This window comes from Nematocida minor (genome assembly GCF_024244105.1).
Source record: "Nematocida minor strain JUm1510 chromosome Unknown 7888, whole genome shotgun sequence".
NCBI classification, from domain to species: Eukaryota; Fungi; Microsporidia; genus Nematocida; species Nematocida minor.
In genome coordinates this window covers 22,991-44,646 of record NW_026250379.1, presented here as the reverse complement: position 1 = coordinate 44,646, position 21,656 = coordinate 22,991, and the positions used below count along the sequence as shown (strand labels likewise).

Below are 21,656 nucleotides of genomic sequence, written 5' to 3'. Positions count from 1 at the left end.
ATAGGAGAAAGATATAGAAACATGTGTAATTTATCCATTTGATAGGCAGTGGAAACAAACAGTTTAAAGTGTTCTATGTTCTTGAGATTTACTCATTACAGCTCAGCTACTAGTTGGTATTCGTGAGTATTCTATTTTTGAGATAGTTAACAAATAGTACTGTGGTTATAATAGCAATAACTAGGGCAATGAAGACTGCTGCATGCTGCTTTATAGTTAAATCTCTTAGATGTTTCTTGTTCTTCTTCTTTTTTCGTTGATAATACTTCATGTCTTTCATATACTCTTGGCTGCCGACTAAAATATAGCAAGATAAAATTTATTAAAATTATTATCACAGACCCTCGCACTACGTCTCTGTTATTTTCAGAAAAAAGCCGAATAAATCATATTTTATGCACGGTTCCGTAAAATTTAGCATAAAGGCGGGGCTTTATGGCGCCAATCTCTTGTGCATGCAGTTGATATCGATTTCTGAAAAAATAAAAATTGTGGACTTAAAAAATAAGCCATGACTGAAGGAAAGAAATCTACACAAAGTGTGTGGAAGAGAATAAAAACAACGCTTGGAATGTTCACAGGAGCCAAGCAGAAAAAGGCGCCTGCAAAAGAAAAAGATAGCTCAAGCGACAACGAGCTCGAGGAGGAAGCAGAGTACACAGACAGGCCAAAAGAAGACGAGTGGATTAGCGCGAGCAAACAGATCCCCAGCTCAGACAGAAAAATGGCGATGTACTCGCTGTTTGACAGGATAGAGGAAAGGTTTCTATCAGACTCCGAAAGAATCGAACTATTCAAGAAAGATGCCACGAGCGAAATGCTGGAGTGGTGGGCCCAGCTGACAGTTAAGCCTATAAAATGGGAGGATCTAAAAAGCTGGCTCATTGAAGACATTGACAGCGTGGAGGTAATCCAGAAGACACAGCAAACCGGCACATCGCCTCCAAAGTTCTACTAGCCTCTTGCACCAATGTTAAATGTCAAATATCAAAACAAGCTGCATAGTACGTAGCACAGGCCAAACACTTCTTGAAAACTCTGCAGCTAAAAACATTCTCATCCGGCTACATTAATAAAACATTACTTAGGCTATTTTATTTATATTTTCGCTGCTCTCAAGATTAGCATACCCACACGATTTACATCTTACTCTCAACACTCATCGCGACAGCTGATTAAATTGGCACAAAAACGGATTAATTTCTATTTATGGGTTTATGCGTTATAAAAATCATCCGCATACATTTTGAAATTAGAGCAGCATTTGTATATAGAGCGTACAAAATATTCATTTATTGCTGGCGTGCAGTTCTCCCATCTTTTATCTGGCAGCAGTGAGCTGATAATTCAGCTTCTATCCCTCATTTTTTACTCCATTTTCGTTTCATCCACCAGCAATACTGTGAACAAAGGATGGTCCATTCTCGGCAGCTGTCCTTTGCTGAAAAATATTTCATTTGTGTCTTCCTCCACCCACTCAGCGTCCTCTGACTCTTCTTCATCGCTTTCTATTGAGTCTTCGTCTATGCTCTCTCCGTCGCCTTCCACCCACTCTTCGTCTGAGTCGTACATGTAGTCTTCCGGGGGCAGCATTCTTTTTACCGAGTTTCTTCTGCTGCTGCATACATTCGGCTTAGATGTTCTTGTTTTTACTGCGTAGTATGGCGGCCTTACCTGCCCATGTATTTGGTAGAACACCATCCGTATGGGCTTGGCTATTTCTTTGCAGTGTCTTATTGTTGCAGTATTTCCGTGGAATATCCCTGATACTTTCATCTGTGTTTTTCTGAAACTTTCTTCGTGCGGCTCGTCTTTCTTTGTGATAAAAGACAGCAGACTGCTTTTTGGAGCGCTTTTTTTCTCTTTTATCGGCTCAGGTGCTGTGGACTCCTCTGGAGCAGCTTCTTTTTTTGCACATTTTAGGATATCTTCTGATACGGACACTCTTACTCTTTTTTTTTCTGGCTGGAACAGCCTTTGTTTTTCTTTTATTTCGTGGATGAGTTTTTTTCTTGCTTTGTAGGACAAACTGTTTTTAGATATTTCTGTGCTATCTACAACTACAAAATACGTGGGCGCGCTCTCCTCAGCTGGCACTCCTTCTTTCTCTGGCGGTGTTTTCAGTTTGTCTCTGGACACTTCCACCTTTAGCCTCCTGGCCCCAGACAGCTGCATCCAGTTGCGCACCCACTCTGAAAACTCTTCTTTGCTTGGACTGTCCGCAGCTCTGCAACTGTAAAAGTATTCGTACGAATTCTCTGCTAAAAAAGAGAGTAGACAGCAGACGCCATCAACAGGCAGCAGATCACAGAATAGATTCATTAGATGTCTGTCTGGGAATCTATCCGACGACATTTTAAACTCAATTAGCAGGCGCAAAGTGTCCACACTAAAACGCAAATTCATAAAAATATTTACAATCCCTACTCTTTATTCTTCGTGTCCATTAATTTATACTTTTAAAGTGATAATTGTATTTTGCTATTTCAAACACAGAGAGCGGATCTTTGTCTTTCTTCTTATCATAACACATTCGTAGCACTCTTTCTTTTTCACAGTCTGCTATGACTATTCAGCCACTTTGCTCTTGGGCGGAAGGCTGGCATGATCAGCTGTTGGATCAATAGATAGCCGCCGAAGAGACTCGATAATCCCGTCCATTCCCTTTACTTTTCTGATCTGTTTGAGAAGCATGCCTCCCTGAATAGTCTCCATCAGCGAGTCTGAGAATGCATCACACTTTCCTTCTATCCAGTAATCAAAATATACCTGCAAGGGCTTTGGAGGAGGCTCTATGCCCACATACACTCGAATGCCTTCATTCTTCTTCACTGTTCTTGCGAGGGTTCTCAGCAAATTTCTGACTCCGTACACCTTTAGACTTGTTCCCATAACAATTAGCAAGCTTGTATCTTTTTCTCTCTGCACAGACTCTGCTGTTTCTGTGGTGTCGTGCGGGCCTCCGTACAGTACAATGTCAGGCATCATGCTGCCCACTGGACACTTTCTTTTCTGCTCTGCCTCTCTTTTTGCTCTTCTTTCCGTGCAGGACGGGCATTGCACGCCTTTTATCAATTTTTTGTTATGCTCCAGAGTGTATGGTGTGCTGTGCAGACAGTGCGTGCACACTAGCCTGTCCATGTTTCCGTGTAGGTAGTGTATTCCTTCTTTTATCCCCGCTTTTCTCTCTAACCCGTCGATGTTCTGTGTGTAAATATTTATTTTGTGCTTGCTCTGCAGATGAGAGAGCATTTTGTGCGTTGGCGTTGGAAGAGTTTTGGAAAGCGACTCTTTTAGTTTTGTTATTAGTGTTATGTATATGTCCATTGCTTCGGGGCTGCTATGGACCACAGAGTGCGTGAAGATATCTTCTCCCGTGTACCCATATGTCTGTTTTATCTCTTTAAACAGCCCGTTGGAGGACCTAAAATCAGGAATGCCTGCAGAGGTAGATATGCCTGCCCCGGTGATAAACGACGCCTTTGTTCTCCTGAGCAGGGAAGCCAGCTTCACATAGAGAAAGGTGTTTTCTATGCAGAGGGTTTTCATTAAATCGAAAAAATTAAAATAATATCAAAGGACACAGAAGACGCACAGAAGTGGAAAGAGAAAAAAGAGCAGAAGACAGATAAAAACACAAAACATCGGCTCTTGAGATGGTGGTGCAGAGTATCTGTTCTGATTATAGGTGATTTTATCCATATAATATTTTGCAATATTCGTTTTTTATTATGCGGCTGAGTGCAATAGTAAAGAAAGTGCTGGAGAAAGAGAAAAGAGTGCGGATTGTCATCCTAGGCCCAGACAATGCAGGAAAGACATCTTTACTGAAGGCGTACATGAACAGAGAAATAAACGATATAAACCCAACCTACGGATACCAAATAGTGGAAATAAAGAAGGAAATCAATGGCACCACGTACACTATAGAGATATTAGACATAGGTGGACAGAAGTCCATACGCGCGTACTGGGACACGTACTACTCTGGTGCAGACGGCGTGCTGTTCGTATACGATACGTACGGAAGCGAAGAGTACAAGAAGATAATTGAAAACACAATCAGCCATCCCACTCTCAGAGACGCAGAGTTTGTGTGCGCGTCAAACAAAGTAGACGAGAACATGCCAGAAGACAGGAAGATCATTAGAGTCAAAAAACACAAAAAGGAGCAGACTGTTGATTTTGATTTTATGAAAGAAGAAGATGAGAACAGGAAGGAAGAAACAGAAGGAAACAAAATATCTGAAAGTTTTGCAGAAGCAGAGATAGAAATAATGTACACATCAGCAAAAACAGGACAGAACGTTGAAAAAGCGTTTTCAACTCTTATAAAAAATATTTTAGAAAGAAGAAAAAAGAATGGCATTCTGTGTTAAATGCATGAACAGCCTCTCCGTTGAAATAGTAAACTCGCGGTCACTCTTCCAGTGCGACGAGTGCGAGTACAGAAAAGAGATCCCAGGGATCTACCGGACAAAAACAAAACTCACGCCAAAAGAAGAGATGATAGAAAATGCAGAGCCGCAGGAGTTCCCAGAGCGGTATGCCCTGTGTCCAGAGTGCTTCTCAACCACTGCCAACTACTATCAGATGCAGACGAGAAGCGCAGACGAGCCGATGACTATCTTCAATACGTGCACTAAGTGCAAACACACTTGGAGAGAGTAGCATCCACATATAGATTATTATTACAAGAAAAACACACAGATCGCACAGAAAAAGAGAACAACTATCTAGAGCCGATAACGAGCCAAGAATCATTTGCATATTCTAAAATAAAAACAGCACACTTTCTCTTCACTAATATTCTCCTTCTTTTTCTATCATCAACACATTCCCATCTTATCTAATAAGAGAGATAAGCATAAAATCATTGTTGTTTAGCACATGTTTGATAATAAGAGACATAGCACATAAAAATGAATAGATAAATCACTAAAAGTGTGCAACCATCTAGCTCCATCATGCTGTGCATAAAAAGGCATAAAAGCCAGCATCCAAAATAAACACAATAATTCTCGCTCATAAATATTTTGTTTACAATTTAACAGCGCCAATGCAGAAGGAAATGAAAAATACGCTTCATGCGATTCTCAAAGAAAAGATGCAGAAAAGCAGCACGCTGAAGAAAGAAGCACAGGAGGCTGTCTCCGCGGTGGAAAAGTACGCAGGAACAGAGGCAGACTTCTACACGTATGTCAAAAGCAACCGGCTGGTGCAGATTCCATTTATTAAGTCTCTGCAGGAGATTCCTGTCAAGAACAAACTGTTCTTCAGCAGCCTGCAAATAATCCACAAAATAATAGTTCGAAACTGCATATCAAAAGAGTTCATCCCGTACATTCTGGAAGAGTTTGAAAAGAAGGTCCACACAGAGTCAGAGGTGCGAATACGCATCCTGCAGCTGCTGCAGCCCCTCATCCAGGACTCCCTGCTTGTTCGAGGAGACCAGCTCGTAAAGCTTTTTAAAATAGGAATTCAGCTGGCAAAAGAGTCAAAAGACATGATAATCACAGAAAGTGCAGCCAAAGTAACGGTGTTTCATGTGATAGAGTGTGTGTTTGAAAGACCTCGTTTGGTGGAGACAGCAGAGAAAGAGAAAGCAAAAGAAGACTGCATAGAAATTGTCAAAACATCGCTAGACATTGCAAAAAGTAGAAGCTTGCTTGGCATGGAGACACTTGCAGCATGTATTTCGGACAAGCATGCAGACGAAGTTATAAAAGAAGAAGAAAGCAGAGAAGGCTTGCTCGAAGAAATAATTGATTTTCTACTGGAGGGCCTTAAGGGAAGCGATCTTACAGCAATCAGACAAATATTTTTAATTCTTACACAGATGCTAAAAACAATTTTAAAAGATAAATACAGGATAGTGAGTATGCTGCTGGAGGTGTTTAGAATCGAAATAGAGAGCACTGCAGGGCTTCTGAAGGCAGAGTTTATATACACCCTTCCCCATGAGATAGTGATAGAAAGTCTTCTGAGCAGTGCAGAGCTGGTGGACAACCTTTTGAGAATACCAGACACAGAGACAGTGAATATAAACGGAATAGCAGAAATTGACACATTAGGTGCAAAATCAAGCACAGTTGCAAATTGCGAGGTCTCTTTGAAGCTTTCAAAAATAATCGAGACTGCGACAAAGCTGGACGATAAGGCCATTCTCCCCATCTTTATGCCGTACTTTAGCCGAACAATCAGCGCAATAGAGTGCAGCACAGAAACATGGCCCGAAGTGCCGCTGAAAAAATTGACTGATGCAATCACAAATATAAAAAACCTTTCGAATGATGACATTTCTGCCTTTGATCTCTTAGTCGATGCAGTCTACCAGCTCGCAGAAAACTACCCAAAAACATTCTACAGTATATCGAGCAGCATAACCTTTGAAAACAGCAAAATGATCACGAGATGGCAGCAGTTTTTCAGTCTTTCGTCGTATGTTCAGGACACAGTTCCCGAGCTGAATGCATGGGACACTTCTGTTGAAAAACTGCTAGCAAGCGACTCAGACGTATTCCAGAAGGGGCTGACAGGCGCATGCTCCTCAGCTGGCATTCCGCTGGACAGATCTCTGGGTCTTCTGCTGTCTCTTGGCAGCCGAGCGAGTGATTTCCCACAGGAAGCCATCCAGCTCATTCACAAAATATTTCTGATGAAGCCGGAAGAAACAGCAGGGGGTGCAGGAACAACTGAAGAGATTGTTGGGTACTTTTTGAATGCGTATTTTGCATCCAAATTCTCTGAGTCCATCCATGTGATTATTTTGCCAGAGCTTGTAAGCATTTTTTCTGAAATAAGGAACAAAGACATAGCTCTTGCCAAACTCATACTGCAGCACATTTCGCTCGGGATAAGAACAGTTGGAGAAACATTTGGCAGAGGATGGACGTGTGTCTATGATATTCTAGTCGATGCGCTGGAGGTTGATGAGCTGAAAAAGATAGTTTTTGAAATAGTGAAAATAATAACGGATAGAATGCTCCAACATCTGCCAAACGAGTGTCTTATCACAACAGAAAAACTGCTTTGCGTCTGCTGCAAGGTGATAAATGAAGACAACATCTCATTTCAGGCTCTGTTCTGCATTAGAGACCTGATGGAGCACGCGCACACAGAGAATATACCCAGGGAGATACAGTCGCAAATATTTCTGGCAACATTTTGTCTGCTGTGCAGTGTATCGTACGACAGACGAGACGACATTCGAGATTCAGCAATTGTCCAAATATTCGAAACCATCTATTTCTGCCAAAAGCACGGTCTTCTGCAGTGGGAGCCTCTTATCAAAACTTTCTTCAAACGTTTTCTGGCTGCTGCGGTGTACGCAAAAGACATGGAAATATACTCAGGTGAGCACGAAGATATTTCCAGCGAGTCAAATGGTGCCCACCCGGCGGAAACAGACTGTATATGCAAAGGAATAGGAGGGTGCCAGCTTGATGTGCATCCGTTTGAAAATGCTGTAAGCGAAAGGTCTCTAGAAAGCTCTCGAAAAATTTTACTGGGTGTGTGTAATTTGCTTTTCTGTTGTTTTGAAAGCGTCAAAAATACTGCAGGCTTTTACTCTTTGTGGCTCTTTGTGGGAAGAGTGCTCGTTAAATTCTCGCACGATCCAAAGATGAAAAATACCGTTATTTCCGCTCTAAAGCCCAGTCTATCGATGGACATGCCTGAGAAGTATGCTACTTCCCTGTTTTTTACTGTCTCTGATATTTGCTTCACATTCTCCCACAGAGACATATTTCTTGAAACTGTGATGGAGATACTCAAGCAACTCTACCTCAAAGTGTCGGCACACGAAAAGAAAAAAGAAACTTTGTGTTTTTTCAACACAATATCCCATCTGCTGAAAAACAACACAGTCACGGACAGCAATAGACTGACATTCCTAGAGTTTGAAGCAGTTGAAGCCCTGCGAATCCAGAATAACCGATACATCGCAGAAATAAAGATGGAAATACTGCTAGAATGGCTGGCACTCTCGCAGTCACACAACAACTCCCTGTCCTCCCAGTTCATTGCGCACTGCATAGGCAAGCTCTCATCTGAAATACTAAGCCATCCAACTCTCTCAGCGGATGCCCGCAGTGCAGCAATAAAAACGCTTTTGTCGTTTCATGAGAATAAACAGGCTTATCCTTCGTGCTGGAAAAAGGCAGTGACTGCCCTGCAGCAAATACTCCACCTAGAAACAAAGAAAGAAGACAGGAGCCATCTAACTCTTATATCAAGGAAAATACTCGGTCTCCCAGAAGTTGATTCTGCAAAAATAGAAAATATGCAAATAAAGTCTACAGTATACGAAAACCACTCTAGCAATAAAAAAATAGTAGACTTTAGCGAAATAGCAAAAATAAAAGATGAAGAAAAAAATGTAAAAGACTACCTGATATTCATAGAATCACTGAGCGAGTCTCTCAGCAAAGAAAGCTTGCTGGAAATATACTCTGTTCTGATCGATCTGTGGAAGTCAACCTCTGAGCAGAAGATGCACATTCTGTACCTGGCAACGACAAAAACCCTCTGTAACATATTCAGTGCCAAAAAAGAGCTTATAGAGCACTCTGATAGATGGCTGCTTTCTTTCCTTCTGGACTACAACACAAAGATAAGAACGGAAAGACAGGGATATTCATTTTTCCAGCGGCAAGCTGTTTCGTATGTTCTGCAGTCAATACTAGACAAAAAAATGAGGCTTTGCGATACGAAAGAGATTCTAAAGGAGCTGACGCTCTGCGTGTCTGCACACAGCACAGAAATATCATCAAAAGCAACCCAGGTTCTACAGCATTTTATCTCAACCAAAAAATAAAAATAATATTAGTTTATTTTCATAACAATTTCCCTTCTTCTGTGAATACCAACGCCTTTTCAAGCGATTCAAGAGCAAGGAGCCCCTTTATATTTCCTGTGTACTTTTGGAAATCGCTAAATCCTCCTATAAACCTTCCTTTGATGAATATTATAGGCACTGTCCTGTGTTTGTACACCTCTTTTACTACGTGTCGTAGTTTGTCGAATAGAAGACCGTGTGTGTCCTTGTTCATGATAAACAGATTTGATTCCTGCTTGAGCTCCTTCATACTGCTCATAAACATAGTGCAATATTTGCATGTTTTTGATATTGCTGCGAATATGGGCTCGCTTAGTATCAGCGTCTTCAGCTGAATCAAGTCTTCTTTGCTAACTTGTATTTCTCCCATATAAAATATAAAACAAATATTTTCATGAAACTTTATTTACTTGTGGGCGTATTGTTGTTGCCTGGTGTCTGTCGCAGGGCGGCGCTCTGAGAAAAGAGCAAAACACTTAAGAAAAGTTTTGTCTTTAAAATTCTTCCTATCTGATGATTGCTAGCCAGCTGCTCTTCCTCTTTTTCTCTCTGAGCTCTTTTCTTTTTATTTTCAAGGCAAATTAGCAAACATCACTTTCGCAGATCACTGATACATTTGCTTTTATTTCTATGGCCTTCACAGCATTCTTAAGTACTTCTTGACACTCTCTATAAACACGCCGTCTTTCTTTTTTTCTATATTGAAGGCAGAAATGAGTGTGGGCCACTCAGAGCTGTCTATCCTTCTGAACGCGCCTTTGTACTCGTAGAACAGCTCGCCTCCCACAAATAAAAATGAAAGATCAGAATACTTTGCTATTCTGCTGCGGATGAGCTCAGGCTTGCACTCTTTGTTGAATTTTTTAATCGATTTCTCTGCGGCATCTATCAGCTCTTTTGTCTCCTGTGTGCCCTCGCTCACCAGTATCTCGCCTTTCAGTCTCTTTAGCTCCTGCTGCAGCAAGTGCCGCTCTCTCTCTTTTTCCCTGTACTCCTCCACTGCAGCATCGTAGTATCCTCTAAACCGCACACCCAGGACGATGGTTTCCATCAAAAACGAAATCATCAGCAGTCTGTCCATGGCCACAGACTCCACACTCTGCTCTTTTGCGTCTCCTGGCGTAAACTCGTTTGTTTTTATTTTTATATCGTACACTGTGATAACATCGTAGATAAAACTTTTCATGTACACCTGCCAGTTCTTAGACGATGCGTCCCCTGCAAACCACTGGATTCTGTTGAAGCCCGTGTTCTCCTTCTGCTCCTGCATCTCCACCATTTCCACCATCTTCTGCATGCCTTCGCTTTCGTACGTTATATCCGATGCAACCTGCACCATGTCCTTCAGTCCTTCTTTTCCCGACTTTCTTCTTTCGTGCGAGATGGACTTCAGCAGCTTTGAAAATATTTCCACTAAAATGTGCCCGTTTTTCTCCGGGGAGAAAAGCGCGTCGACAAACTCAGAGAGCGAAAACTCTTTCATTTTCAGAAAGTCGCTGAACACCGATATTTCTGCGAAGGTGGAAAGAATCTTCGTGTTCACTTCGTGGTCCTCAATGGGCGATGACCATGCCTCCGATGGCACTTTTATTATTTCGCTTATCTTCCCCTGCACTCTTCTCTCTTCCACCTCCTCCATCTCTTTTTCTTTTTCTTCCAGCTGCGCATCGGACTGCCAGTACGGCTTTTTATCTGAGATGACAAATGCATCTTCTGTCTTGTAGCTGCTGCTGTGCGGCTCTACGGGCTTCAGCGGTTTCTGTCCTTTGAATATCCCGAGCTCCTGTATTATGTTGTTCGCCACTATTCTTCCAAGAGGCGTATCTCTTGTCACACTGAGGATAAACCCTAGCACTTCATTCTTTGTTGCGCTGTCTTTTCTGAGCAGATCTTCAGCCTTCACCTCCTCCTTTTGCGGGCTCGTCTGGTTGTCGTCGTATATTTCCACGATGTATCCCGTCTTTGTTGTCTCGACTATGCGGCCTGTGAGCTCTTTGTTCTTCAGGAAAACTATCTCCCCCTTGAAGAACCTATTTTTAATCGTGGTGGTTATTCTGTCCACCAAATTGCAGAGCGGCTTGGTGGGGTGCACCAAGAAATACGAAACTGCAAACTTTCTGAGTGCAATGCTTTCAATCATTAAAAAATAAATTTACATGGATATGGATTTAAGAAACACAAGGATGATAAGGGCAAAAGAATTGCAGGAAAAAATGAACAAAATAATAGAGAAACTGCAGAATGAGCACGCGTACACCTTGGGAGAGCCTCTCGTCGACGAAGAAGGATACCCAAGAAACGACATCGACGTGTATTTAGTCAGCAAGCTCCTCGCAGAGTACAAAGGCATCCTCAAAGAGTGGAAGCCGCTGAGAAAGATGGTAGAGGAAGACGTATTTAACACTCTAAGAGCAGACAGAGAGGAATGAGACAGACTACACTGGCGTATCTCGTGTGTATTAAATAGAGGTATGTTCCGTTTAGTTTAGTCTATGTGTGCTAAGTGCAGGAAGTGCTAATAAAGAAGACAGCTAAAATTCTCCAAGCAAATATTTCATTATATCTATATCTATCTGCATTCCGTGATTTGAATGGCTAAACCAAGCAGATAAAGTAGTGCAGAATGCGCTCTGCAAATGCATGCTATTCCATGCTCTATAAAGGCAACGAATAAACTAGTGCGTGTGTAAATAAATTTGCTGTTCTTTGTGCTAATTTCAATTTGTACCAATGGCTGGTGATTCTTTTGTTTTTGTTTATTTATAGATAGATCTCTTTATTCTGGTGTACTGATGATGGAGCGCGTACCTACAAAAGACCTTCTGCAGTTCTGCAGCTCTCTTGGGTGTGTGCAGGGCTACTCCCAAAGCGTCTTGTCTTTTCAAAGTATTTTAGTAAATACTTTTTATTTATTCATGGCGAAAGTTCAACTTGACTGCAGAACATTCAAAGAAAGAATGGAGAACATAATTAAAATACTCCCCGAGGAGGTAGACGGCCTGATGATCACATTTGGCGAAAGAAATACTACATTTTCGTACGGAATTAATTCAGCTATGTTTTTCTATTTGCTAGGGTACGAGTTCCCAGAGACCGCCCTTATCATCAGAAGGACAGAAGTGCTTGCAATTTCAAGCGCAAAAAAGTGCGTGATACTTGAGCAGCTAAAGGAGACTGTGTGCATACGAACATTCAGCAGACTGAAGGACAAATCAAATCAGGCCGCTATTGCAGCAGAAGTAGCGCAGATATGCGGAGACAAGCCTGTGGGCGTGCTGAGCGAAGAAAGAGGACAGGCTGTTAAAGACTGGGAGAGCTCTCTAAAAACAAAAAACATGGAAAAAGAGATAGAGAAAATGCTTGTGAAAAAAGACAGAAAACAGCAGGAGCTGATGCGTCTGGCCAGTCTCTCCGCAATGCAGGTCGTATCTCTGCTGGAGGGAAAGATAAAACACATCCTCAAAACAGACGACAGAGTGATACACGAAGAGCTGAGCGATCAGATTGAGTCCGCACTGGAGGTGGAAATGAAGAGGCTCCCTGATGAGCTCGATCAGTCGTACATTGAGCTCTGTTTCAAACCGATCATACAAAGCGGAGGGAGATACTTACTGGAAAAACCTGAAAATGGAGAATATGTAAATGTTTACAACGACCAGCTGCTTTACTTCGACATCATCAGCTACTACCTCTGGGTCGCATACAAAGGGCATTGCTCCCATGTGGGAAGAACTCTTCTGGTGGCCCCGAACAAAAAGAGCAAAGACGTGCTGGGGTATGTTCTGAGATTTATGAAGTACCTGATAAAAAATATATCAGTTTCAAAAACACACGCACAGATAAAAGAGGAGACAATGAAAAGATTCAACGATGTGGTTGATCCGTACTACAAGGACGAGCTGCGCTCTAAAATGAGAATAAAGCTTGGAGCAGGGATAGGAATACGCCCAGAAGAGGGCCCATCGGCTGAAGAGCTGGAGAATGAGCTTGTTAAGAATAACTCTGTATTTGTTGTTTCTGTTGGATTCTACGATCTGAGGCACATGATCGATGACGAGGACAGACTGGGCACCATTCACATGGACAATGTGGTGCTTGTGGAAAACAACACACAGAAAGTGCTCACGCCCTTCAGCATCGAGCCATCTGACTACATTTTCGAAAAAGCCGTGGAAAACACAAAACGCACGCTCCTCGGAAGAAGGCTCAGAAACAGAGATAAAGAGCTGGAGAGAGCAAATGAAATAAACGAGCACCAGAAACAGCTAATGGACGAGCTGATTGAAGAACAGCTGCAGTTCTACAAAAGCCAGGATGTCCAGGAGGAAGAACAGATGCCCGTGGAAACGGTGGAAAAGAGCGTGTCGTACGAGAAAGAGACACAGATACCAAGAGGAAGCTCTGTTATCAAAATAGATAAAAGAGCATCGAGTGTGGTTATCCCTGTGTTCGGAGCAGCTGTCCCCTTCCACATCGACATGATAAAAACTGCCACAAAAACCATTGAAGATGGAATTGGGTACCTGAAAATATCTTTCTACAGCCCAAACACAGCGGACAGTGCGAGCGTAAACAACCTTCTTTCTCTTCTCATAAAAGACACACAGGAGAACGTACTAACCACCTGGAAAGAGATCAACAACATGAAAAAAGAAGAAGAAGACGAGTCTGAAGAAGACATCGAAGAAGGAGAGCAGGAAGACCTGCAGGAGATAGTAGACAAAGTGGAAACACTGCAGAACGTGTTCATGCGATGCGACCACAGAATGGGAACCAAGAAGAATGTGGCCAGCACAGTGGAGCTGCACAAGAACGGGCTGCGATACCACTCAAAACAGGCAAAGAATGTAGACATTTTGTTCTCAAAGATAAAGCACATGTTTTTGCAGCCTGGCGCAGCAGAGTCTCCATCGATCCTCCATTTTAAGCTGTCTGCCCCCATTATCATTGCAGAGAAAAAAACTGTTGATGTGCAGTTTTTCAGAGACTGCGTGGCCAATGCAGTGCACGACACACGAAAAACAAGAAACAGAATGGGAGGAGAAGACGCCGAAATGTACGAAGAGGAGGAGGAAGAAAGAATGCGAGAAGAGATAAACGAAGCCTTCCAGAAGTTTGCAAGACATGTAGCCAGAGAGTCAAGGATTATTTTGGAAGAGCCGATCTCAAAAGGGTTCTTTGGAGTTCCGCACAGACAGAGCGTGTTCATCCAGCCCACGGCCGAGTGCCTCATCAACCTAACGGAATTTCCCTTCTTTGTCCTGCCATTTAAGGACATTGAAATACTCAACTTTGAAAGAAGGATATCAGGAGTTACCACTTCTGATTTGGTCTTTGTGCTGAAAGATAAGTCCAGAAACCCTGTGCACGTCCACGGAATATCGGCAGCCTCTGTGCCCTGGCTGATGGACTTCTTTGACTCGAAAAATATTTGCTTTACTGAAACAAAAGTGAACATTCAGTGGAGCAATGTCCTGAGGAGCATTTTAGACGATCCCATCGCGTTCTATGAAGGAGGAGCATGGGCCATCCTGCAGCCCAGCAGGGAGACAGGAGATGACGAGGAAGAGCCCGAGGACAATGATGCAGTCGATCTGAACACAACAGAAGAGTCTGACTCAGAAGATGAAGACTTTGTAACGGATGAGGACCTGACAGAGTCGGAGTCTGAGTCAGAGAACGAAGAGGAATCAGGATCGTACGCTGCGAGTGACACAGGAGAAGACAGTTTCATAGTTTCAGATGAAGAAGAGGAGGAGGAAGAACTACCCAGGAAAAAGAAACAGAAAAGATAATAAACACAGTCTTATCTAAAGAAATAAAAATATTAAGTTATTCACCATTCTTGCTTTTTCCTATCTCTACCACCATTTGCTATTACTACCAATCCATTAGCAGTATAGCCATCTTATTCATTTTTTAGTTTTCTTTTTATTTCTAACATTCACACTCGTCCTGTTTTTATTTCAGTGCTCGTTGAATATTCTGCAAGAACTCTAGAGCTTCATGCAACTGCCATAAAAGGATAAGGAAGTACAAGCTACTCAGCATATTGCTTAATCTTATCTATCTTCCATCTCTGTAGATCTACTAACAGTTTCATATGCGCTAAACATTTATCAGGCTGCTAGCCAGTGTAACTGAATTTATTTTCCATTAATTATTTATTTTTTATTAGCCCCTGCTGTCTTATGATGATACACCAAGCGGGAATCTCACTGAGTCCATGATGAATGCTTTTATCTGAGGACACTTTTACGCTAACACCCTCCATATAAATAATTAATAACCGCCTCTCGTACGAAAACACTGCAGTATTGAACCGCAAACACTCAATTCTTCTTTTTCATAGAGAAAATTAGTGCTAAACTATCAGAACAGGTTGTAGTTGGGGTGCAGGAGAATGTGCAGGTCTTCTCCCTGTTCGTAGAATATTCCCTCCTTGTATATCAGCTGGTCTATCAGCCCAGAGACTTTGTCCTGCATCTCCACGTACTCTTCTTCTGTTGTTATTTCCTCTTCGTTTTCTCGAATGTACTCATTAACAAGCTCGCTTTTGATGATGCCGCTATTCCCTGCGTGCATCTGAACTATCTTCACAAGCGATGATGTCATTTTTATGTACTCATCGTACGTAATGCTCACTACCTTATCACCCACCACATCAGAAACAGATAGTTTTACGTCATCTGTTAGAACATTCATAATAGACCCTGAGAGAAGCATGTACGCGTGCTCAACACACGACACATTTACCTCTTCCATGCCAAACACCTTAGCCACTGCTTCGCTCAGCCGTATTATGCTCTCCAGCTGCCTGGGAGTGGCTGTGAATGCGTGCACAGAATTGTTCTTCCGTATCTCCAAATACTTTTCAACCATTTTATCCCTTGCCTCCTGTGATATCACGGGTGCTCTGTTTTTCACAACGCGAATAAAGAGCTTAACATCCTCCACTGTGAACGCAGCCTCCTGTGCCTCTGTTCCGCTCCCGTGCGCCATGTGCCCCTTCAAAATATGGCTGGATATGATCTGATCGTGCTCTATGCTTATCGTGTCCACCAGAATAAAAAAAAGATCAAATCTCGACATAATCGGAGGACTTAAGCGCACATTCTGCCGCAGTGTCTTGCGCAAGTCGTACCTTCCCTTCACAGGATTGGCTGCTGCAAGAATGCTTGTCCTTGCGCTGAGTGTAGCATGTATACCCCCCTTGGATATGCTGATGCTCTGCTGCTCCATTGCCTCGTGAATGGCCACTCTGTCTCTTTCATCCATCTTGTCAAACTCGTCAATGCAGCACACTCCACTGTCGCTCAGCATAAGCGCGCCTGCCTCTATGCTAAACTCTCCCGTGTCATCGCGTATTACACTGGCGGTGAGACCTGCAGCACTCGATCCTTTTCCTGATGTGTACACTCCCCTGTCAACAAGCGTGCTTGTCTGCTTTAGGAACTGCGACTTTGATGTCCCGGGATCTCCCACTAGGAGGATGTTTATATCTCCTCGCAGAGGAATTCCTTCTTCTGTCTTTTTGGAGGTGCCCCCAACAAGCATCAAAAGTATCGCTGTTTTTATGTTCTCGTGCCCGCATATGGAGGGGAATAAGCTGTTTGCCAGCTTGGAGAGAAGGTTTGGGACTTTGCCCATTGTTTCCACTTTTATTTTTTCAAGAGCTGTCGTGTGATTTGTGCTCTGCGTGCTCTCCAGTAGAGTTGTGTACGGATCGTACTGTTTTCTTGAGACTGATATGCCTGTAAAAATCAGCTCGTGATTTACACTTCTTCCCTGTGCGCTTCTTCCTCTGACTGCATCATCTTCTGGCACTTTTGAAAGACCCACTTTTGTCGTATTGCTGTGCCCTAGCACATCTCTGCTGCATGGCACAGCCATTAGATATCCTGTGATGATAACGCTGTCTCCAGGCTTTGCTATTTCTACAAGATCATTGCGCAGCAGCACTTCTATTGTTCTTGGGATGGCATGCGCATCTCCTGTCTCTCCCACGGGCTCTTGCACTCTTATCTTCTGGTAGTCGCTGAATCTGCACTCATCAACTGCCAGCTTAAACTTGTTCCTGTTCATGCAGATGGGGTTTATGCAGGCAATGGGCTGCTTGTACACTCTCTCCTGGACTATTCCTCGTATCATGGCCTTGCACTCTGTGCACTCGAAGGTTCCCTCAAGGAGTTCTGGCTTTGCTTGGGACGATCTTGTGACTATGCCTGAAAAGGAAATAAGCTGGTTGAGAAGACTCGTTTTTAGATCGCGCACAGAGTATATCACATCTAGGCCGTATATGCACGGGATAAACTCTTCCTTTCTTGTGAATATTCCCTTCTTTTTGAACTCTGGGCAGTACTTCGCTGTGACTATTTCTATCGCCTGGGAGATGCACTTTTCAATCTGCGGGAAGCTCCGCTTGGCTTCGATTGCTAGGTCTTGGTCGTGCGCAAAGATGTCTGCATACTCTATCGGTATGGACCTTCTGTTCTCTTCTATGGCCTTCTTGATTTCATCAATGTACTTTCTCTTTCTGCTGGCACTCTCTGCCTCTAGAAATCCTACACACTTCTGTATGCAACTTTGCTCCATGCCATTTTAAAAAACATTTTATTTTTACGCCGTGCTCTCTGCAATTCTCCACCAAATGGCGCACTTGCATTTACTGTGAAATAAAAAGATAAAACAAAATTAGTGGATGATTGGTGCATTCACTCAGTCTAATGCATGACTATTTATTTTTAAGAGATCTTCAGTACTTTTTGCATGAACTTTAAAATGCCCAGGAGTATCCTTACCCAGGCTGAACTCATTTGAAGGCTTTCTATTGTATAGAAGTGCCTGTGAAAAAGTGCGGGAAGTAGTGATGGTAGAACAGTGGTAAAGTATACGAATGGTGTGCCCACTGGTTTCTGCTTCTGCTCTTTTTACTGTATGCTGTGATATCTGTTGAAATGCAAAGTGAATTTATTTATTATTTTATAAACTGTGGACATAGATGGTGTCCATGTTTGAGACTCCTATCGATTTCAATGATACGCCGAGGTTTTTGAAGTCTATTTCTGCTATAGTGGAGATAAAGGCCTTTGGGTTCTTTATATTAAAGTGTGTTTTAAGAATGTTTTTAAAGTCGCTTACAGTTGCAGTCTCCGGGAGGGTGTGCAGCTGTTTTCTTGTTTCGTGGATTATTTTTATTGTGATCTCGCTTGGGTTTTGATCATCTGTCAGTCTTTCCCGTGAGCCAGTCAGAGGCTTAAGCAGTGACTCTTTTAGCGAGGCGGTCTGGAGAGCTAGCATCCCATCTATTTCAACTTGTGCTTTCTCCTTGTTTGTTTTTCTGTCCTCCTGGATCATGTCTCTCACTCTTTGGAGGTACTGTTCGTACTCTTTTTTTTCTTTTTCCTCCTGCTTTCTCTTCTCCTCTCTTTTCTTCTGGTCTGCTTCGTCTTTGCTTTTATGGTCAGGCATTGTGGATTTAACCATGTTTATTTACAAATTTTTCAATTCTTCATTTAAATTCTGCATTGCAAATTTACAAGTCCGCATTGTTTATTTTTCCAAAGAAGTAGAAGTACACTTATCCTTTATAGCCATCTGCTCTATCCCTGTATCTTTATAGGCAACTCCTACTTCTATCTTACTGCCCATCTTACCCAATCTCTAGTTATTTCTCTTTTATTCTCGGGTTATGCTACCAGAATTAACTTGGCTGCTGAATATTTCTTTTTCAAACTAAATTAACAACTGTACGTGTAAGTGTTTAGAAAAGTAGAACATTGAAAGTTTTGCTATTTATTTTTAAATTCTTCTCTTTCATTGGATACTATGCAATGAACAGCTTATTTTCGCAGGAAGTTGGCGTAGTAGAAAACACCTAATAGAACTACGACGAGAGCTACCATAGTTCCTATCGCCATGACTTTGTTTAAAAAAAGGTATTTATCTTTCTTAGCTGGGACTGTGTCTTTTTGCTTTTTCGTCACTGAGGGCTCTTTGTCTGTGCTCTCCTCCTGTTTATCTGAGACAGTGTGGTTATTATTACTAGATGTGTTCTTATTTGGGTTTAACAGCTTGTTTATCTTTGGGTCCTTAATGGATATAAGAAGGGGTTATTTCTCTTATCTGCCATTTCCCGCTCTTCCTCTTCTTTTCTTTTTTCTTCTTCTTTTTTTGCAATGGCTTCTTCTGCCAGCACACATACAATTTTATTCTATTCCTTAAAAACAGAAAAACAAACTCTTGTTCTCCCCACAGCAATAGAACTCCTCAATGGTAATAATGAAGCTGTAAAACTCAAGCAGATAGAATACATCTACCAATATACCATAGGCACTCAGATCTAACCATGCAAATTAGCACTAAATGGTAAGAAATGCGTGTAAGTGGCTCAGTCATTATTACTATGCGAAGATTAACAGTTACAGAGATTCTAAACTGTCATTGTAGCCAGAAAAACAATAAGCCTTCATTGCCCAACTCAAATATACTGCAGACTTTCCATTGCACTACTTCTACTACTGCGATATAGGCAACCCTGCACTCCAAATACTCTGCTCTCCTCTAAGCAAATTAAAGCACCAATAAAACCATCTAGTATTTACTTTATTACACAAATAATAACAGAGAAAAAAACAGAAATTTCCAGACGTAAAAAAATATAAATTAGCAAACTTTTTTTTATACCATGGCGAAAAAAGAATACGCAATAGGAATTGATCTAGGAACAACCAACTCATGCATGGCTGTTATGCAGAACGGAAAGCCTGAAATAATCATCAACAAGTCTGGAGGAAGAACCACCCCCTCCATCGTTGCCTTCGCAGAGAACGAGCTTCTGTTCGGAGAAACTGCAGGAAACAACGCAAGAAACGACCCCGCAAACACCGTGTACGACGCAAAGAGACTCATCGGTCTCAGCTTTGACGACGAAAACGTGCAGAAGGACATCAAGCACTGGCCCTTCACCGTTGTCCGAGGCCCAGGCGACAAGCCAATGATAGAAGTCACAAAGGGCGGAGAGCAGGTTAAATACTACCCAGAGCAGATTAGTTCCATGCTCCTCAAGTACATGAAAGACTGTGCAGAGGAGTACCTTGGAGCCCCTGTCAGCAAGGCCGTAGTTACCGTCCCCGCATACTTCAAGAACAACCAGAGAGAGCTCACAAAGGAGGCAGGAACAATGGCTGGCCTAGAAGTGCTCAGAATCATCAACGAGCCAACTGCAGCAGCAGTGGCATACGGAATGGACCAGGCCACAGGAGACCGCGAGAAGAAAGTTCTTGTCTTCGACTTTGGAGGTGGTACTTTCGATGTGTCCATCCTCACCGTGGAGAAAGGCTTCTTTGAGGTCAAGGCCACCGGTGGAGACACTCACCTCGGAGGATCAGACTTAGACCACACTGTAGCAGAACACTACGCAAGAGCATTTGCCAAGGAAAAGAAGATCGAGTACTCTGCTCTTCAGGGCAGACCAATGAGCAGGCTGAAGGCCCAGGTTGAGAACGTAAAGAGATCTCTTTCATCCACCTCCTCCACCCAGATGATCATTGACTCCTTCTACAAGGGAGAAGACCTCTGCTTCACCATCACCAGAGCAATGTTCGAGATGATCTGCAAGCAGTACTTTGACAAGCTGATGCCCTGCGTGGAGAGAACCCTCGCAGACTCCAAGTTCCAGAAGAGCGAAATCGACGAGATCATCCTTGTCGGTGGATCCACAAGAATCCCAAAGGTGCAGAAGATGCTCTCCGACTACTTCGGAGGAAAGGCCCTGAACAAGAGCGTGCACCCAGACGAGGCAGTGGCCCAGGGAGCAGCCATCCAGGCCGCAGTCCTTAACGGAGACGCAGTTGAAGGAAACAACGAGCTCCTTCTCCTCGATGTCATCCCTCTCTCTGTGGGCATTGAGACAGCTGGAGGAGTATTCACCCCCATTGTTCCAAAGAACACAACAATCCCCACGACAAAGACGCAGACATTCAGCACCTACGCAGACAACCAGACCGCTGTATCCATCGTGATATACGAGGGAGAGAGAGCCATGGTCGCAGACAACCACAAACTCGGAGAGTTCCACCTCGCAGGCATCCCGCCCGCGCCCAGAGGAAAGCCAGAGATAGTGGTGAAGTGCAGCATAGACTCCAACGGTATTCTCTCTGTCTCCGCCACAGAGTCATCCTCGGGAAGCGAGCAGGAGATAACCATCACCAAGGACAAGACTGTGAGCAACCAGGACGAGATCAAGAGAATGCAGGAGGAGGCGATCAAGTACCAGGAGCAGGACGAGAAGAACAAAGTCATCATCACAGCATACACCGACATTGACACGTACCTCTACAGCCTGAGGGAGATGTTCAAGAAGCTCGATGCAAGCGTGCAGAGTGAAGCACTCGCTAAGGTCTCCGAGGGAGAAGCATGGCTCAAGGCCGTGCCCTCTCCTCTCAACAGAACCGCAGAGGAGTACACCGAGAAGAAGAAGGCTCTTGAGGCAACATTTGCCCCATACCTCTCCAAGCTCTCTGGCGCAGGCCCATCATCCGGCCCGTCTGCTGCCGAGCCAACAGTTGAGGAAGTTAACTGAAGAACCCACTGATTAATAAATATTATCTGGAAGTTTGTGTTTGTATTGCTTTGCGCGGATTGGGTATGCGGTATTTGTGCTGATGCGGTTATTCGGGATGCGGAAAGTAAAAATAAAAATATTTAGAAAGTTTAACATACTTTGTCTTTATGGTTCATTGATTGTGCAGACAATCTTCATTCAATTTTAACTTCTTGGAAAAGCTCTACTTTTCTGCAATTAAGAGATATGCTG

The 21,656-nt window shown here is 43.0% G+C and overlaps 13 protein-coding genes across 13 annotated transcripts; 7 read left to right on the top strand and 6 right to left on the bottom strand.

Moving 5' to 3' along the window:
- Positions 1 to 511: 511 nt before the first annotated feature.
- NEMIN01_1809 (uncharacterized protein) lies at positions 512 to 958 on the top strand (the record flags this gene model as incomplete). The annotated part of the gene is made up of 1 exon (XM_051477751.1): positions 512 to 958. The coding sequence occupies one exon, from the start codon at positions 512 to 514 to the stop codon at positions 956 to 958; it is 447 nt and encodes a 148-aa protein (XP_051333711.1).
- A 410-nt stretch (positions 959 to 1,368) lies between these two features.
- On the bottom strand, positions 1,369 to 2,406 carry NEMIN01_1808 (uncharacterized protein; the record flags this gene model as incomplete). Its single annotated transcript, XM_051477750.1, has 1 exon — positions 1,369 to 2,406. One exon carries the CDS (start codon positions 2,404 to 2,406, stop codon positions 1,369 to 1,371), a length of 1,038 nt encoding a protein of 345 aa, XP_051333710.1.
- A 162-nt stretch (positions 2,407 to 2,568) lies between these two features.
- On the bottom strand, positions 2,569 to 3,549 carry NEMIN01_1807 (NAD+-dependent protein deacetylase SIR2; the record flags this gene model as incomplete). The annotated part of the gene is made up of 1 exon (XM_051477749.1): positions 2,569 to 3,549. The coding sequence occupies one exon, from the start codon at positions 3,547 to 3,549 to the stop codon at positions 2,569 to 2,571; it is 981 nt and encodes a 326-aa protein (XP_051333709.1).
- A 182-nt stretch (positions 3,550 to 3,731) lies between these two features.
- Positions 3,732 to 4,379, top strand: NEMIN01_1806 (ADP-ribosylation factor-like protein 2; the record flags this gene model as incomplete). The annotated part of the gene is made up of 1 exon (XM_051477748.1): positions 3,732 to 4,379. The coding sequence occupies one exon, from the start codon at positions 3,732 to 3,734 to the stop codon at positions 4,377 to 4,379; it is 648 nt and encodes a 215-aa protein (XP_051333708.1).
- NEMIN01_1805 (uncharacterized protein) lies at positions 4,363 to 4,671 on the top strand (the record flags this gene model as incomplete). Its single annotated transcript, XM_051477747.1, has 1 exon — positions 4,363 to 4,671. The coding sequence occupies one exon, from the start codon at positions 4,363 to 4,365 to the stop codon at positions 4,669 to 4,671; it is 309 nt and encodes a 102-aa protein (XP_051333707.1).
- Positions 4,672 to 5,059: 388 nt separating this feature from the next.
- NEMIN01_1804 (uncharacterized protein) lies at positions 5,060 to 8,818 on the top strand (the record flags this gene model as incomplete). Its single annotated transcript, XM_051477746.1, has 1 exon — positions 5,060 to 8,818. One exon carries the CDS (start codon positions 5,060 to 5,062, stop codon positions 8,816 to 8,818), a length of 3,759 nt encoding a protein of 1,252 aa, XP_051333706.1.
- A 19-nt stretch (positions 8,819 to 8,837) lies between these two features.
- On the bottom strand, positions 8,838 to 9,209 carry NEMIN01_1803 (glutaredoxin 3; the record flags this gene model as incomplete). Its single annotated transcript, XM_051477745.1, has 1 exon — positions 8,838 to 9,209. One exon carries the CDS (start codon positions 9,207 to 9,209, stop codon positions 8,838 to 8,840), a length of 372 nt encoding a protein of 123 aa, XP_051333705.1.
- A 267-nt stretch (positions 9,210 to 9,476) lies between these two features.
- NEMIN01_1802 (uncharacterized protein) lies at positions 9,477 to 10,979 on the bottom strand (the record flags this gene model as incomplete). Its single annotated transcript, XM_051477744.1, has 1 exon — positions 9,477 to 10,979. The coding sequence occupies one exon, from the start codon at positions 10,977 to 10,979 to the stop codon at positions 9,477 to 9,479; it is 1,503 nt and encodes a 500-aa protein (XP_051333704.1).
- Positions 10,980 to 11,001: 22 nt separating this feature from the next.
- Positions 11,002 to 11,268, top strand: NEMIN01_1782 (uncharacterized protein; the record flags this gene model as incomplete). The annotated part of the gene is made up of 1 exon (XM_051477724.1): positions 11,002 to 11,268. The coding sequence occupies one exon, from the start codon at positions 11,002 to 11,004 to the stop codon at positions 11,266 to 11,268; it is 267 nt and encodes an 88-aa protein (XP_051333684.1).
- A 486-nt stretch (positions 11,269 to 11,754) lies between these two features.
- On the top strand, positions 11,755 to 14,634 carry NEMIN01_1801 (uncharacterized protein; the record flags this gene model as incomplete). The annotated part of the gene is made up of 1 exon (XM_051477743.1): positions 11,755 to 14,634. The coding sequence occupies one exon, from the start codon at positions 11,755 to 11,757 to the stop codon at positions 14,632 to 14,634; it is 2,880 nt and encodes a 959-aa protein (XP_051333703.1).
- Positions 14,635 to 15,211: 577 nt separating this feature from the next.
- On the bottom strand, positions 15,212 to 17,434 carry NEMIN01_1800 (DNA replication licensing factor MCM6; the record flags this gene model as incomplete). The annotated part of the gene is made up of 1 exon (XM_051477742.1): positions 15,212 to 17,434. One exon carries the CDS (start codon positions 17,432 to 17,434, stop codon positions 15,212 to 15,214), a length of 2,223 nt encoding a protein of 740 aa, XP_051333702.1.
- Positions 17,435 to 17,821: 387 nt separating this feature from the next.
- Positions 17,822 to 18,325, bottom strand: NEMIN01_1799 (uncharacterized protein; the record flags this gene model as incomplete). The annotated part of the gene is made up of 1 exon (XM_051477741.1): positions 17,822 to 18,325. The coding sequence occupies one exon, from the start codon at positions 18,323 to 18,325 to the stop codon at positions 17,822 to 17,824; it is 504 nt and encodes a 167-aa protein (XP_051333701.1).
- A 1,201-nt stretch (positions 18,326 to 19,526) lies between these two features.
- NEMIN01_1798 (heat shock 70kDa protein 1/2/6/8) lies at positions 19,527 to 21,422 on the top strand (the record flags this gene model as incomplete). The annotated part of the gene is made up of 1 exon (XM_051477740.1): positions 19,527 to 21,422. One exon carries the CDS (start codon positions 19,527 to 19,529, stop codon positions 21,420 to 21,422), a length of 1,896 nt encoding a protein of 631 aa, XP_051333700.1.
- Positions 21,423 to 21,656: the final 234 nt, after the last annotated feature.